Source organism: Leopardus geoffroyi, chromosome C1 (genome assembly GCF_018350155.1).
Source record: "Leopardus geoffroyi isolate Oge1 chromosome C1, O.geoffroyi_Oge1_pat1.0, whole genome shotgun sequence".
NCBI lineage: Eukaryota > Metazoa > Chordata > Mammalia > Carnivora > Felidae > Leopardus > Leopardus geoffroyi.
In genome coordinates, this window is record NC_059328.1 from 2,099,323 (window position 1) to 2,115,820 (window position 16,498).

Genomic DNA, 16,498 nt, shown 5'->3' on the forward strand with positions numbered 1-16,498 from the left:
CTCGCCACCAGGACGATCCGCCCCCCAGCGAGGGTTGACACCGAAAACGCGGGACGCGCGCTCAAGTTGAATTTCAGGCAAACAACGAATCATTTTTGTGGGAAAATGCTCTCAGATACTGTATGGGACAAACACCAAAAAAGTACCCGCTTATCTGAACTTCAAATGTAAACGGGCGTCCTGTGTGTCCGCTTAACGTTTGAGTGTTTATACTTACACGTGAATACGCTTAGATGTAACTACGTTTACGGACACCTACGCGCTTCTATCTAAATACGTAATAGTGTATATACACACATTGTATGTTATACACGGTGAATAAGTACGTATTCGTTTTCTGGGTTTTTTTTCTTTTCTTTTTTCTTTCTTTTTGGCTGAATTGGGCAACCCTGCCTGCAGGGAGGCCCTCGCCTCCCCTCGGGCACTTCGCAGATCTGGGGAGAATGCCTTTGGCGTTTGCACCTGCGCGGAGGAGAGGGAGAGCGCAGGGCGCGACCTGGGACCTGCCCACGCAGGACGGCGCGCGCCTGTGTCAGCGCGGGTTTTGCGCACCTTGCTGGCTCCCCCGCGAGTGCCTTGTCCTCTCGCCCTCTGGGAACCCCTGGTCCTCTTCCCCCGAAGGAGGCTTTTCCCATGACCCGACCAGGCCCTGCCAGAGCCTCCGCAGTCTACCGGGGCCGGCGGACCCAGACACTCACGCTCGCCCCTCCCTTCTGAGAACCCAGCCTGGGCCCTCCCCACACCTCTGTGCTCACAGCCCCCGGCCTGCAGCCTGCGGACGTCGCCCGCCACCCCCCTTTGGAACACACGGGCAGGGGATGCGTGCACGCGTCCAGCTAGGCGGTACCAGACTTTTCTGTGCCGGGCCAGCTCCATCCGTCTTTGTGTCTCCAGCCCCCGCGAATCTAAACCAGTGGGTGAGCAGTAAAGGTGTGTGGAAGTGAGCCAGGTCCGCCAGGGGAACGCGGACCCAGGCGGCCAGAGAACCCAGTTTGCACCAGCCCGGCTCGTACGCAGTTCCACAGGCGACACTGACACGAGGGTCACGCGAGCCTGGGGACGCCGGTTCGGAGGCCGATAACGGGTCCCGAGAGCACCGGAACGCAGTTCACGGCAGGTGCACGCCGCGAGAGCCTTTCCAAACGTGTCCTGCGGGTCGGGTTCTCTGGCCAAGGACCCGCCCAGAGTGGGTCCAGACCCGTGGAGCCATGGGTGACACCGGTCCGAGGGAAGACTCGGCCCGAGGCCGGTGTCTGAGCGTAGAGAGCAATTCCGAGTGCACGATCCACGTGTCGCCGTGGACGCCCACGCGCACCTGCGCCAAGAACAGAAACCAGCGCTGGGGGGCGGCAGGCGGCGGCCAGGGGAGGGAGGGAGCAGGGTGCGCGCCGCGACCTGGGAGTGTTTGCGTCACCAGATCCTCCCCAGGGGCCAAGGGACACAACCTCCGCCCAGGATGAGTGTGGGCTGGGGCCAGACAGTCGTTCCCAGAGGGTCCCCGCGGATCCGCAATGCCGAGCGGGGCCGGGGAGCGGCCGTGACCTCGGCTCGGTGTCAGTATAGATGGCGCGCCCTCCTCAGAGTCTCACGGGAGCCCCACGGGCGCAAACGGCCCCACCCAATCCCCTCGCCCTGGGACCGCGCCCCTCACCCCTGCTCCCGGCAGCGAGGGCGGACACTCCGCGGACCAGGACGGCTCTTCCCCTGCTCCCGGGGGTCTGAGCGCCCCGCGCACGGAGGAGCCCAGCGCCGGTGGGGGCGGGAGGGCCTCCCGGGGTGTCGGGAAAATGCGGCGTCTGGGGGGGGGGGTGGGGCGGGGGGAGCAAGGCGTCGGGACGCGGAGCCTGCTTGGCTGCCCGCCCTCGCTCCCGCGCGCCCTCGCCCGCGGCCCCCAAGCTGGCCGAGGGTCGCGGTCCCCATCTCGCCTGCGTCCGGCCCGGGGTAGGCGGCCCAGCGGGCTCCGCAGGGGCGACGCGCGCCAAAAGGCGGCGGGAAGGAGGCGGGGCAGAGCGCGCCCGGGACCCCGACTCGCACGCGGCCAGCTGGGGGGGCGGGGCGCCGGCGGCCACCTCGGCCTCGGCCCGGCCCCGCCGCCCGCGCTCCTCCCGCCGCGCTGAGCGGCCCGCGCTGCCTTCCCGCCCGGCCGGCGGCGCCAGGCGCTAACTTCCGCGGCCGCCCCTGCCCGCGGCGCCTCCCCTCCGCGCGCGCATATAACCCGCCTGGGCCGCCCGTGCCCGCCGTGCACCCACTGCCGGGCCGGCTCCGGCGTCGATGCCCCCGGGCTCCGACTGCACCAGGTAGGAAGCGCCGCGAGCCCGCGCGAGGGGGCCTGGGCGTGGCGCCGCGCGGCCTGCGGGGGCCGGAGCGCGGGGCTGGGGGGCACACGGGCTCAGAAGCTAGGGGTTGCGAGGAGGGGGCGAGCGTGCAGGAGCTGGGAGAGAGGATGACGTGGGGCACCCCTCCGGGGTCCCACCGGCCCCTGGGACGCCGCGCGGGTGGCAGGGAAGTGGCCGGAGTTCAGCCCGCGAGGAGATGGGGGGAGGGGGGAGCCTGCCAGCAGTGGCTCTGGGGGGAGGAACAGGGTCGCTAGGATTCCCGGAGGGCCTACCTCCAGCTGACCCCTCTCCACCCCAGCGTCTGAGGGGAGGCTCCGAAGGTGACGGGGAAGAGGCCGGGTCGGAGTGCAGGTGCCGATGGAAGTTGGTGAGCGTCCCTGTCGCTGACAAGCTCCTCCCCGCCGGTGCCCTCTCGCTCCGTCTGCACCCAAGAGGGCTGTAGAAATCCGGCCGCGTTACTCCCCACTTCCCCGAGGCTGAGACCCAGTGCTCCCCTGGACCCCGGCGCTGGGCGTGACCACCAAGCCACATCCATGGGGCCAGTCACTAAAGAGCCAGGGTTCCAGAGGGACATCTCCAGGTGGTTCCGAGCTGGCCAAGGGTGCCTGGTCTGTCTTCTGAGCCTGTTTCAGGAGGAGCAGAGTCAGGCCCCCGGCCCACCCTGGGGAAGCAGCTCCTCTGTCCTGGCTCCCTCGCTCCCTACCCTCCTTCGGTCGCATCCACTGTCCTTTCAGCCTTTGGAGGGAGGGAGCTAACATTACCTTCTTACTCAGCTTGCATTTTTGTCTGGTCCCTAACCGGATATGCAGAAAGTGTGCACATGGCTACATAAATAGACGGGTGACAGGTAGACCATTGTCAACCAGCAAGGGACCAGGGAGACAGTGCATGGTTAACTTCTGACCGGAGGTCAATCGGTCCCAACAATTGTTTATTAAATCACTGGACATTTGGGAACCGTTAGCACAACGGTTTGGTTCTGTTTGCTCTCGTTGTTGCTGTTTATTTGTATAGACTTCATAATCACCTTTGGAAGAAGACGAGTACAGAAATGTATCGCATTCCCGGGCTGGGGGCTACTGTTAGGTCCAGCCACCCATCTTTTGATTTACCCATTAAAGATAAAAAGGCATTGCACTGAGAACAATTTGAGATTTTGCAACATGCAAATTCACGGATTGTGTGTGTGATTTTAAAAATAAGAGGCTGCGAGGCTGTGCCTGATCAGCGGCCTGTCGGCCGGGGCTGCCGCAGGTGAGCTGGCCCGGCAGCTGGCACTTGTAGATTGCCCGCAGTGCTTATGCCCTACTCGCTGCCTTTCTAGTGAAGGCCATGGGGAACAGGGTCGTCTCTCCAATTTCTGAAGGGTAGCCCATGGGAAGGCCAGTCTGAGACAGAGATTAAGCAGGGGGATGTGGGAGTCAGAATGCTGGGGTTCGAATCCCCTCTCCCCAATTACAAGGCAATGCCTGTCTTTCACGAAGTGGCTCAAAAGTGATGGCGGATGGTTCCAGGTGCCGCTGCCCAGCTGGGAGAGCCAGGAGCCGGGGCGTGGGGGGCAGCTCTGGGGCGGCCAGCAGGTCTCCCCTGGGAGGGAATGGAGTGGCTGGCATCCAGGCAGGAATCTGCCCAGGGCTTGGGCGGAGGCTGATGGCCCCAGTCAGGGGCACTGCCTCCAGGATGCCTCAGTTCGGGATTTATTTATAGAGTATGCCCCACCCACATCTGGGAGTGGATTTGTAATATTGAGCACATGCGAAGACACAGCTAGGGTGGAGGTGGAGAGCCTGAGGACATAGGGAGAGAGGCAGACATTCACCGCCCCCCCAGTTCTGATACCTGAAAGGGAACCAACTCATCTCATGGGTGGGAGGGTGGGTGGGGGCGGCATGTTCATCCACGTGGGAGACAGTTTCGAGGGGAGTTTACCCTCTAGATACTTGTATGAAAGACGTCACTAACATGAAGTAAAATAAAATAAAATAATATAAAATATAAAATAAAATAAAATATAAAATAAAATAACAATAAAATAAAACAAAATAAAATATAAAATGTAAAATAAAATAAAAAATAAGATAAAATAAAACATAAAATAAAATATAAAATATAAAATAAAATAGGGGCGCCTGGGTGGCTCAGTCAGTTAAGCGTCCGACTTCGGCTCAGGTCATGATCTCGCGGTTCGTGGGTTCAAGCCCCGCGTAGGGCTCTGTGCTGACAGCTCAGAGCCTGGAGCCTGTTTCAGATTCTGTGTCTCCCTCTCTCTCTGCCCCTCCCCCACTTGCACTCTGTCTCTGTCTCAAAAATAAATAAAAATTTTAAAAAAATTAAAAAATAAAAAAATAAAATAAAATATAAAATAAAATAAAATAAAAAAGATAAAATAAAATATAAAATAAAGCATAAAATAAATATAAAATAAAATATAAAAACAAAATATAAAATAAGATATAAAATAACACAAACTATAAAATAAAATAAGATAACAAAATAAAACATAAAATAAAATATAAAATAAAATAGAATAAAATAAGGGGGAAAAAAGACGTCGCCCACACGGTGAACCTCCAGTTTGCCAGAAAGGCAGAAACATTTTCCAAGTGGGTTTCTTCCATCCGGCCCCCATGAAAGGGGAACGTATGCCTTTATTTCCCAGTTTGGGTATTTCTGTGGGAGTGACGAGTCAATGTTTTTAAAATATGTCGTGTTCTGATGTATTACCTTCATAGAGCAAGAAAGGGGAAAGGAGCAGTGGCATCTCCCTCGCCACCCTAGGGGTCTTCTCTCCCGGTGGGACCGGCTTTCTTATGGACCGGTTCCCCCTCCCCCTCCCCGCCTACCCCAGCCCAGTGCGTCCAGGTCCCGCCCGGATTTCTTTCACAAACGCAGAGGACACATCAAAACACACAACCACGGGGGCGCCTGGGTGGCTCGGTCGGTTCAGCGTCCGACTTCAGCTCAGGTCATGATCTCACGGTCCGTGGGTTCGAGCCCCACGTCGGGCTCTGTGCTGACAGCTCAGAGCCTGGAGCCTGTTTCAGATTCTGTGTCTCCCTCTCTCTCTCTGACCCTCCCCCATTCATCCTCTGTCTCTCTCTGTCTCAAAAATAAATAAACGTTAAAAAAAAATAAAAAACACACACACACACACACACAACCACGTCTCCTTGACAAGTTGCCTCTGAAGCAAGTTACGTGGGACGCCTGGCAAGTCCTTTCCTTGTGTGTTAAGGTAGAGGAAGGTGGATTCTGGTTTCTAGAAAAGTTCCCTCTGCTCACTGGGCTTCAAGTTAAAGACACATCATAGCCAGGTGGGCTCCAAGAGACAAGCTCAAGTGGTTATGAACTTTCCATGTGTCCCCCCTGTCCGCCCAACCCCCCATCCCCCCACTTCTGCCCACTCTGACCAGGATTCCTTAGCAGAGCAGACATTTGCTCATCAAAAGTGCTTTCTTTTCCGGGACACGCTGCCCTAAATCAGAGACCCAAAGAGAAAAAAAAAAAACTTCAGCCAAACAAGTTTTGGTTGAACACCTCTGATAATACCTAACATCGAGCGGTGGCTCAAGCTGGGACTGAGCTGAATGCTCGGTACATTCTTTCCCTGTAATCCTCACAGCCCGCAGAGTGGGTGCTCGCTTACAGAGGGGAGGTGGAGATGTCGGAGACTCGCGCCTTGCCCAAGGTTACAAACAGCAGGGTGCAGGAGTCGGGGCTCCAGGGCAGAGAGCTCAGCCGGGACTGGAGCCGCGGGGCTCCGCCACCCGGTGCGGCGACCTCAGGGCACCGCCCGACCCTGGTGCTGCGGGACCATCTAAACCGGAATGTAGGGATGCTGTGACCTGCGGTGGGGAAAGACGAAATCTTGCTTTGTATCATTTCTGCAGCATGAATCTCAGCATCCCGTCCGATTGTGGACGTGACAGCAAAGCCCTATTTTAGTGACGCCTGTGACTTTTTCTGTGACGGGAATCACCGATGTTTTCACCGTGCATCACAGTGGCCGTAGAAATTAAAAAATTTCGTTTCTGCTTGTCACCAAGTTGAAATAAGGAGTTATGAGACCCGCGGTGGTACCTTGTCATTTCATGCGTAAAGAAGCCCGTCCAGATTTAAGTCACAAATTTTCGTTTTGATAGCTATGGTGGTTTTCCGGAGCACCGACCGTAACAGATTACAGAGACTGGGAGGCTTAAACAACAGAAACTTACTCTCTCTGGGTCTGGGGGCCAGAAGTCTCAAATCAGGGTGTGGCTGTGACTGCTTGGCGGGGGAGTGGGGGGCAGAGCCTGAGCCGGCCGTCCTGATCTAGGCGAGTTCCCAGGGTGTTCATGTGTATGGGAGCTGTGGGCCCGCCTGCCTCCCCGTCTCCCTAGGGAGGCCCTAGCCTTTCCCTCCTGTGAGCTGCCCACGGGAACTCACCTGGGATCCCCGGAGGGCAGGATTCCCCAGGGAAGGTTGGTCCAGCCCCCTCCCGCCCTCACCAGGCAGGCACAGAACACCTGGGCACTGCCCTTCCGGCCGTTCCAGCAGCCAGGGTGCGGGGCCCGAGCGCGCGGGGCCAGGCTGGGAACCCGGTGCAGCCAGCGACATCTCTCCTTTGTGATCCTGCTCAGAGTGGCTGCATGCAGGAAGTTCCTGTCCCTGATGCCCGCCCAGCACCAGCTGGTGAATCGCTCCCTGTGGCCCTGGATGCCTGTGGGGAGGGGGCAGGGGCTCTAATTGCTCACCTGCTGCTCCAAGGTGCCAAGCCCTGGGGGAGGGGGCTGACATCTGGGAAAGCCTCTGGCTAATTGGGCAGGTGGCTTCTCCCTGGGGGGGGGGGGGGTTGCACCGGTTCCTTTAAAATGGGCAGGGAGGATGTCCCCTTACCCCTCCTGCCCCATTTCCTGGGATTTTAGAGGTGACTTCTGGGCTCTGTTTCCTCCATTGGTCTGCACCACAGGAGCAAGATGCCGAGGTGTCTCTTCTGAGGCTCACCTGGGCCGTGCACACTCTGGAGGGGCTGGGTAGGGGCGGGCAGAGGGGGGAGGGACAGGTCCTGGCATGGGTCCTGCCCTCCCGCCAAGCGATGCCGAGTAGAGGGGGTGTGAGGATTGTGGGCCCCCTGCCACAGAGACAGGTGTCACTTTTGCAGAGGTGGCAGCCGTCACGAGGGAAAGCTCATAAGTGTGGGTGCACAGTTAAATAAACAGACCAAACGGTGCTTCCCCAGACCGCATGCTCTGGCACCTGCCCTATGCAAATGTGGGCTGCGTTAGGGAGCGGAGTGAGGGCCGCTAGGCATTGGGGTGTAAATCGAGGCCGCTCCATGTCGAACCGCTGTGATCCGCATCGTCTCAACTGCCCGCTCCCTCTTCCTGGCCGTCTTCTGCTTCCCGCTGGCCCCGACCACCAGCAAAACCCCGTAATTAGGCATCTCTTGTCGGTTTTTTTTTTTCTTTCAGAGGAAGGCAAGCCTCAACTTGCTTCTGGGTTCTTAATTTTTGATCAGGGATGCTCCTTGACTAATTATTTGGCAGTAATGAGGGAGGAGGCATCGAGTGGGGGACATCTCCCTGAGCTTTCAGACCCAGCCGTAAATGTAAGGATGAGGCATTTGGTAAACAGGACGCTAATTGGATTAATGCGAAATAATGAATTCTAGTGAAAATAACAGAAAAGACGATTGTAAGATTGAGGTCAAGGTAATTCCAAAAACACTGTCCAAATCTCCCTCTGGTCGATTTGATCTCTGAAAATATTTAGAATAAGACAAAGAGTCTACTCTCCACAGTGAAACGTGTAGGAGAGTAATTTCTGGACAGCATGTTTTATTTTTTTTAATTTTTTTTTTTAACATTTATTTATTTTTGAGACAGAGAGAGACACAGCATGAACGGGGGAGGGGCAGAGAGAGAGGGAGACACAGAATCGGAAGCAGGCTCCAGGCTCTGAGCCATCAGCCCAGAGCCCGACGCGGGGCTCGAACTCGCGGACGGCGAGATCGTGACCTGAGCTGAAGTCGGACGCTTAACCGACTGAGCCACCCAGGCGCCCCTGGACAGCATGTTTTAAAACAAGAAAGGCTCAAGGGGAGTGGCACGGGGTAAAGGGCTGGGAACCCTGGCCGGCTGCTTTTCCAGAGTTTCCGGGACCGTCTGGCCCCAGATCAGTGTGAGTGACGAGCAGAGCTTGAGTTACTGACTTTCTCCTTCTTCCAGTTACTGTAGTGAAAACCCCTCCGTTTGCTTTGTCTCTCCAACCCCCTCCTCTGGCGGCCAGGACAGCCCTGCCAAATCCAAGAGGCGGGGTGTGGACCAGTGCTTTGCCCTTTGTGACCTTTCGAATTTCGTGCTATTCGAAAGCATTCCATTGACGAGAGTTCTTGATGGTAAAAGGTGGCAAAATCATGGTGAGGGTGGCCCTGCTTAGGAACCGGCTAGAAAGGGGCTCAAATGCACCCCAGATGTGCTAGTTATTCACGTGATCTTGCAAAGCTTGGCTTTTGTAGGATGAGAGGAAGAAATGTCTTCCCAGAAACACTGTGGTCCCAGAGCGCCACCCACAGTCCCTCATCTGGGCCCCTCATCTGGGTGTCATACTGGGGGCCACTGGTGTTTCAGAATTCAGATTAAAAGAAGAATACTTTAGAAGAGTAGCACAGTACCTGCATCTTGTATTAAAATTTTTTTTGAATGTTAATTTATTTTTGAGAGAGAGAGAGAGACAGAGTGTGAGCGGGGGAGGGGCAGAGAGAGAGGGAGACACAGAATCTGAAGCAGCTCCAGGCTCTGAGCCGTCAGCACAGAGCCCAATGCAGGGCTCGAACCCACGGACTGTGAGATCATGACCTGAGCCGAAGTCGGACGCTTCACCGACTGAGCCACCCAGGTGCCCCAGTGTTTATTTATTTTTGAGAGAGAGACAGAGACAGAGTGCGAGCAGGGGAGGAGCAAAGAGAGAGAGGGAGACACAGGATCTGAAGCAGCTCCAGGCTCTGAGCTGTCAGCACAGAGCCCGACACGGGGCTCGAACCCACGGACCGTGAGATCATGACCTGAGCCGAAGTCAGACGCTCAACCGACTGAGCCACCCAGCGCCCCCCCCATGAATCTTGTATTTTAGAAACACCACCAACGGGTCCGATGGAAACACCCCGCGGTCCAGCTCTCCCCCGTTCCTGCAGCAGAGTGCCAATGAACGTTTACACTGAGTGGGTTTAGAGTTTGAGTCTGCCCAGCGGAGTCTGCCCCAGACGGAGGGAAAGAACTCCCAGTTTTCTGAGCTCTCCGGATTCCCAAAAACGTACGGAAGTGAGGCTAGGCTGTCTTCCACTGAAGAGTTAATTTGCGCATTCATTCATGGCTCGTGTGTGAGGGGGCGCCCACCCTTTCCCTGCAGGGTCTGAGCAGGCAGGGGGGGCCACACCCAGGACCCACCAGACCTTGGCACCCTGCCGAGGGCCTGGGAGCGGGCTTTGTTCATGGGGGTGGGGGGTGTGGGGATGGGTCTTGACGGTGGGATGGGGTGGGGGGATAGCTGGGGGGCAAGAGAGCCCGTCCCCACGGCTCCAGCAAGCCCCTTCCCTCGACGTTTGGAAACCTGCACTCAGGAGGGCGGGTGGTCGGACACCTGATGCTCAGGAGACAGGAGCCCAGTGACGGCCTTGAACCGTGAAAAACAGAAACAGACACGGGAAGTACGCGTGCCGCCCGGGTGCGCCTGGAGGAGGCGGCTCGGTCACGCGATTTGTGCGGGGTTTATTTCCAGCCTCTAACCGCCCCACGTTGGAGGTCACGCGACCTCCGCGTCTCCCTTTCCTGGGCTGTAACATGGGGTCAGTAGTTTTTCTCGTGGGGCTGATGTGAGGGCCCGGGAGTAGGGCCTGTAAGACACTCAACACGGTCCCCGTGCAGAGAAAGCTGGGTGTCAGGCTGGAGCAGAAGACGTCCCGGCCTGTGCGCTGCCTTGTGGCCGCTGTTTCGCTTTCAAGCACGTTTCCGGGGTCTCGTCCTTGCGAAGCAGGGGTGGCTGGTAAACGTGAGGGAGCAGGAGGCGCAGAGGCGAGGGAGGAAGGGCAGCTGAGCAAACAGCCACCAAGGTCCCCCCGCCCGACCGCAGAGAGGCACGCCCTGTGTCTCCCCTGCAGAAGCGGGACCTTCCAACTCAGGAATGAATAAATGCCAACCCCGGGCCTTCTCCTGGAAGAGTGGGGGCCCCCCAGACACCCATGCCCTAAGGCCCCAGACCTCTGGTCATGTTATTCATGCGGCCAAAGGGACAGTGACTCAGTCGGGGACCTGGAGGTGGTGATGACCCTGGAGCGTCCAGCTAGGCCCATGGCATCACACAGGCCCCTGTAACATGGAGGCTGGAGGGTCAGGGACAGCGGGGGCTGTGGCCGTGGAAGCAGAGGCTGCAGACGTGGGCTCTGAATCTGCAGGAAGGGGCCTCGAGCCGAGGGACATGAGCACCCTGGCCGCTGGAAGAGGCCGGAAGTAGGAGGAAGCAGCCCTGCCACCATCTTGATTTTAAGCCCACGAGACTGCCCACACTCCGGGCTCCAGAACCCTGAGAGAGTGCACGTGCGGCCACACGGACGGAGCCTCGGGTGACGTCCTGCTCTCATCCTGCTCGAAAGACGCCCAGGCCCTGGGCCAAGGTTCACACCTGGACCTTGCAGATGAACATCAGGCCCCGGCCTAGGCAAGAGCATCCCGGGAAGAGCTTTCCAAGAGGGTCTTGTGGTGGCAGGAAGTTGTGTAGGAATGCTCGTCCGGCTCCCCGCTGAGCACCCCAAGCTGGTAGCCATTCTCACTGCCTCGACTGTGTCCAGAGGCCCGTCTGACACCATCACTCAGGGCCACCCACCCACCTTTGGTCTCAGACAGGGACGTCGGGGGCTGTGGCAAGGGTTCTGTGAGCCCTAAGTGTTCAGGGCTGTGTGTCCACCACCCAGCTCAGAAGGCAGGGCCCCAGCCTCCCGAGTCAGGCCGTCCGTTTCTCTACAGGGGATGGGCTGGGAAGGAGGGCGTGCCAGGAGGTCACCCCCACAGGAGCCCTGGTGATGAGATCTCAGGCCATGAGATCTCATGGGCTGGGTGGGGGGGGGGGGACCCTCCCAGGGTTGCATGGCTTCAATGAGGGCCGCTTCCCAGACGTGTAGGTCACAGCACCTACCTGCTGTGGTCAACAGCCGGCCGTGGGCAGCCTGGCATTGCCCGCTGGCTGCTTTGCCTCTTTTCCAGGACCAGGGAACACCTCCCTCCCGCCACCGCCCACTGTCCCCGCGTGGCCACGATGCCTCACACCTGCAGGCATGTGCACACGCACACAGGACTCCCGCAGCCACATCCCACGCCTGACACACGGGCTGCACACAGACGCGGGCTATTCTGCAGAAATGTGTCCGTGTTCAGCAGGAGTCGGGGAGCCCACAGCTGCAGGCCGACACTTCCCCAGGAACAGTCAGGGAGCAGAGCCCCTCGCCCTGGGTGGCCGGCCCCCCCCACCCCGCCCTCCCAGGGAGTCCAGGTGAGAGCACCCTGGCAGCGTCCCTCAGAAGTGTGTGCGTGCGTGTGTGCTGTGTCCCTGAAGGGCGAGGGCTTTGGCTCCCGGGTCGGCCGCGTCTTCAGTGTCCATCCAGCCCGGAGACCTTACCCTGCAGGGTACCCTGCCCCCCCGCCGACCCGCCGAGGGTTTCTCCCCAGACTCCACGGGGCCGCGGGGTCTGCTCCGGGGGCTCCAGGAAACCACTGCAAACAACGTTCCCCCAACTTGTGTTACGTGAAACTGGGTTGGTCTCCTGTTGCCGCTGTAACAAATTACCACAAATTTAGCGGCTTAGAGCCCCGTGGATTTGCTTTCCCATAGTTCTGGAGGTCAGAAGCCTGAAATCCGTCTTTCTGGGCTAAAATCAAGGTGCAGGCGTGGGGTGCTCCTGGAGGTTCGAGGGGGAGAATGCGTCGCTTGGCTTTTCCAGCTTCTAGAGGCACCTGCACTTCCTGCCTCGTGGTCCCTTCCTCCCTCTGCAAAGCCAGCAGGTCAGCACCTGTGCGCCCCCCTGACCTGCTGCCTCCCTCTAACCAGGACCCTGTGGTTATACTGGGTCCCCCCCGCCCAGTACAAGATGCCTCCGCCCCTGGATATGTCCCTTAATCCTGTGCGCACGGTCCCTTCTCCTGTCAGGTGGCTTGAGCTTTCTATGCTGCTGCCTGTGGTGGGGGAAGGAGGGACAGTGAGTGGTGACACAGGTTAGGGTCCCAAATCTGGGCTTCCTCAGGGTCCTTCTGGCCAGTTGTTAAAAACATGTGCTTGGAGCGCTATCGACAATAGCCAAACTATGGAAAGAGCCCAAATGTCCGTCGACTGATGAAGGGGTAAAGAAGATGTGGTTTATGTATACAGTGGAATATTACTCGCGACCAAAAAGAATGACTTCTTGCCATTTGCAACAACGTGGATGGACCCAGAGTGTAGAATGCTAAGTGAAATAAATCATACAGAGAAAGGCAGATACCGTATGTTTTCACTCCTGTGTGGAATTTAAGAAACAAAACATGATCATAGGAGAAGGGAAGGAAAAGCAATATAAAAACAGATACAGAGGCAAATCACGAGAGACTCCTAAATACAGAGAACAAACCGAGGGTTGCTGGCGGGGTGTTGTGGGGGGGATGGGCTAGACGGGTGATGGGTATTAAGGAGGACAGTTGCTGAGATGAGCCCTGGGTGTCATAAGTAAGTGATGAGTCACTAAATTCTCCTGACACCATTAATACACTTGAGGTTAGCTAACCTGGATTTAAATTAAAAACAGATAAGTAAATAAATAACCCCCAAGATCTAGGTGCTAGAAAGAAAGAAAGGAAGAAAGAAAGAAAGAAACAAACAAACAAACAAACAAACAAAAACCACGTGCTTGGAAAATCAGAATGCGGTCTCGAGGCCGCGTGTTGCACTGAATTACCCGAATTTGCCGTGTGTGTGCGTGTACACGTGCTCCCACACGTACTGGCAGCACAAAACAGTTGAATATCAACTTCCTGGTTGGACCTAACATTGAAAAAGGTGGGTCCTTTTTCAATCACCCGCTGCTTAGAATCACCCACTGACACATCGCGGGTGGAATGTCGTGTGTGTGGAACTCGCTGTAGCTGGAGGGCAGCCTGCCGCGGAGGCCGGGGGTAGGTTCACGGGCTGGTTGCCCTGTGCTCTCTGTTTCTGTGTGCGTGTGGAAATTTCTCTGAGGAGGACTACAGGGGGATGTGCGGGCGTGGCTGACGCCGCCCCACTCCGAGCCCAGCTTCCAGCTCTGCTTCCTGCGGCCAGGGGCCTGTCCCCAGGTCGCTGTGCGGAGGGCATGGTGCTGCCCGCCAGCCCCAGGGCTCCCAGCCACGCTCCGCCCCGGCGGCCCCAGGCTCCAGGCCGGCCACGCTGCTTCCTTGGTTCCAATGTCATTGCCTAGGCGACCGGGACGCTGCCTCCACCGCCTGCCTGCCCAGCCACGAGCTGCTTTGGGCCTCCCAGCCGCCTCCGCCTCCGCACCGACCCCGACCCACCCTCGGGGCCCAGGCTCCGCCAAGGTAGGCTTGGGCTCAGCCTGGCTGCCTCTCTTAGGCCTGAGCGCGGGATCCTGTCCTGGCCTCCCGGCCGCACAGCAGCCACCTGCTGGGGGGGGGGGGGGGACAGAGCCCCCTCCCCGCTGCCTTCCACCTGGCACCCAGGAGTGGGGTGCCCTGGGGGCACGGAGGGCAGACAGGGAGGCCGTGTCTGTGGTTCCCCTGATGGGCAAGGAAGACCAACCCCTTCTGGTGGCACTTTGCAGAGCCCTCTGCCCCTGGGGGGCCCTGAGTGACCCAAAGGGCCCCGGTGTGGGGGGGGGGCAGGCTGGGTGGGGGCAGAAGCGGCTTCCTTCCGGCTGCCTCCTCCCCTTGGCCTGCTGGGAACTCTCTCTCTCCACTTCCTGCCAAGGAGGCACGGCCTGCCCAGGCCAGGCATCACCCTCCTTAGCTTCTTGTGTGGCTCAGTCGTGGTCGATAGGTGTGGCCATCCCCGCTGCACAGGCCAGAAAACAGAGGCCCCACACGTGCAGGCCGAAGGCACTGAACCTGTAGCTGGTTGCAGCGCGTGAACCGGTGTGAACCGGCTTGGAAGGGGAGGCGGGACACGTGTCCCCATCCCCCTGGCCCTCCGTCGGCACGGTCCGTTATGCCACGCGCTCCCACCTCGTCTGGACCCCGCCAAGGCCTGCCTCACCGACCGCCTGCCTCTGGGCTCGCCGGGCCCACGTGTGCCTGCCAGGATGACCTTCTCCTCGAACGTCCCGCTGTGTCCCCGCTAGAGCTGGGCGCTGAATCTTGCTCCCCGCAGTCCACAGGCCCAGGGCCCTTTGTGTGGCCTCCAGAGGGCCCCGTCCCTTTTCCGGCCCACCCTGCTATTCCTGCTGTGGCCGACCTAAAGGCTGCCAGGGCCTGTCCTTGGCCGAGCTCCACCCTGTCGGTGCCCATTCTCCCCGGGCCCCCAAGTTCAATGTCAGCTTGGGAGACCTGCAAACGACAACAGTCATCTGGGCCTTCGCGCACCCTTGTGCTGACGCTGGCCGTGATCCACACCCCTTCACGGCGCCCTTTACACTAGGGGGTAAAAGCTGGTTTATTTGTCCCCCAATAGAGGGGACCTCCTGGAGAGCAGGGCTGCCTGGTGGGGACGAGAGTGGGCTCGGACCCGGTCTGCGCTTCCCAGCTGTGTGGCCCAGGGCAGGTGACCTACCCTCTCTGTGCTTCTGTGAGAGCATCTGGAGAGTAGGGGTGCAGCCTGCTTTCCTTCCTCCTGGGTGATTGAGGTCAATAAATACAGAACACCCAGGCTGGAGCTGGGACTGGGCATCGTCGTCAGAAAGATAACCCCCAGGCTGAGGGTGTGGGGGGCAGGGCGGAGCCCGTGGGGCAGACAGCTCTGTGGAACGCGGATGGATGTTTCTGGAGCGAGTGAGGGATGGCTGGCCGGCTTGGGGGAAGTCACGTGGGATGTGCAGGGGACCTCAGAGCAGGGAGGAACATACTGTGGGAGTCGGACTGAGTGTCGGCAAAGCAGTTGGTGTCAGTGACTTTGGGGGGGGGGGAACCCCAGGCAGTTAGTGCGTTTCCAGGCCCAGAGCAGGCGTCCAGAGCGCCGGAGGGTCTGCATGGGGGTTGGGGGACACACCTGAGGGGCATCTCCTTCTAGGAAAGTAGAGGTGTCTAGAGGAGGGTGGCTGGGAGGGATGATGGTTTGGGAACAACCATCCAGAGCACGGTTGAAGGAGCTCACGGGCTTGTCTGGGGAAGAGAAGATTCCAGAGGACAGAGCAGTCGCCTCCAACGATGCCACGCTGGCTTGTGGAAGTGTGACCCCTCGGGGTAGAAACAGGGCCTGGGAGGGGAGGGTTGGAGGAGACAGAGAGGTCAGGGGTGCCTGGCAGCCCCGCAGGTGAGAGGCAGTGTCTGGTCACCGGCACGGGGCTCCACGGCCACCCCCTCCTGGCTGTCCCCGAGGTGGAGGCTCTTCCAGAGAGCCAGGGACTGTGCCGGTCACCTGTGCAGACAGGGAGCAGCTGTCACCTCAGTGTGCCGAGCGAACGCTCCCGGGCTCTGGGGATGCAGCAGTGACCGAGCCCTGGGGGAGCTGACATCTAGAGGAGGAAGCAGGGGGCCCGTCCAAGCCGCCGGGGCATTCCAAAGCTTCCTCCTGTGATGGGACACAGGTCTGTCTCAGCCTGCAGGCGCCTCGTTCCTGGAGAGACCAGGATGCGGGGCGGGGGTTCTGCTCATGAGTCGGGGACGGGCCGGTGACCGTTGCTACCCCTGGGCCAGGGCCCGGCTTATGCCTCCACTGTCGCCTGCTCTGAGCGACCCTGACCGACTGCAACCCGCCGCTGTTTCTCGAGCTCCCAGTATGTCTCTGGATCACCCTGCAGGCTTCTTCCCACACACCGCAGGAAACAGCGGCTCAGAATGGGCAATACACCTGTCCAGGGTCACACAGCTGCCAAACAGCAGAGGTGGGCTGCCTGGGCGTGGACGGAGGGGGAGACGGGGCAGGGGTGTGGGGCAGTGCCGAGCTGCAGAGCAGGAAACGACGGGACAGGAACCGTGTGCCTCGGCAGGACCTGCAGGTGTTGGGGGGAAGGACTCCGG

At 58.9% G+C, this 16,498-nt stretch overlaps 2 protein-coding genes across 3 annotated transcripts in view; one reads left to right on the forward strand and one right to left on the reverse strand.

The window, feature by feature from the left end:
- Positions 1-97: 97 nt before the first annotated feature.
- On the reverse strand, positions 98-4,169 carry LOC123597080. Its single transcript, XM_045475404.1, has 2 exons — positions 2,609-4,169; positions 98-1,315 (listed from the first exon to the last, which is right to left on the reverse strand). Exons 1-2 carry the CDS (start codon positions 2,908-2,910, stop codon positions 256-258), a joined length of 1,362 nt encoding a protein of 453 aa, XP_045331360.1. The 5' UTR covers positions 2,911-4,169; the 3' UTR covers positions 98-255.
- Positions 2,125-16,498, forward strand: part of TP73 (tumor protein p73) — a 61,354-nt gene continuing 46,980 nt past the window's right edge. The window contains exon 1 of one of the 2 annotated variants that reach the window (XM_045475394.1): positions 2,125-2,297. Coding sequence is in view for 1 of the 2 variants with exons in the window: in XM_045475393.1 (XP_045331349.1) it covers positions 13,775-13,906 (132 nt within the window). In the remaining variant the exon portion in view is untranslated. Of the gene's footprint in view, positions 2,298-13,507; positions 13,907-16,498 lie in introns of those variants that run through there. The other variant, XM_045475393.1, reaches the window with a different exon arrangement.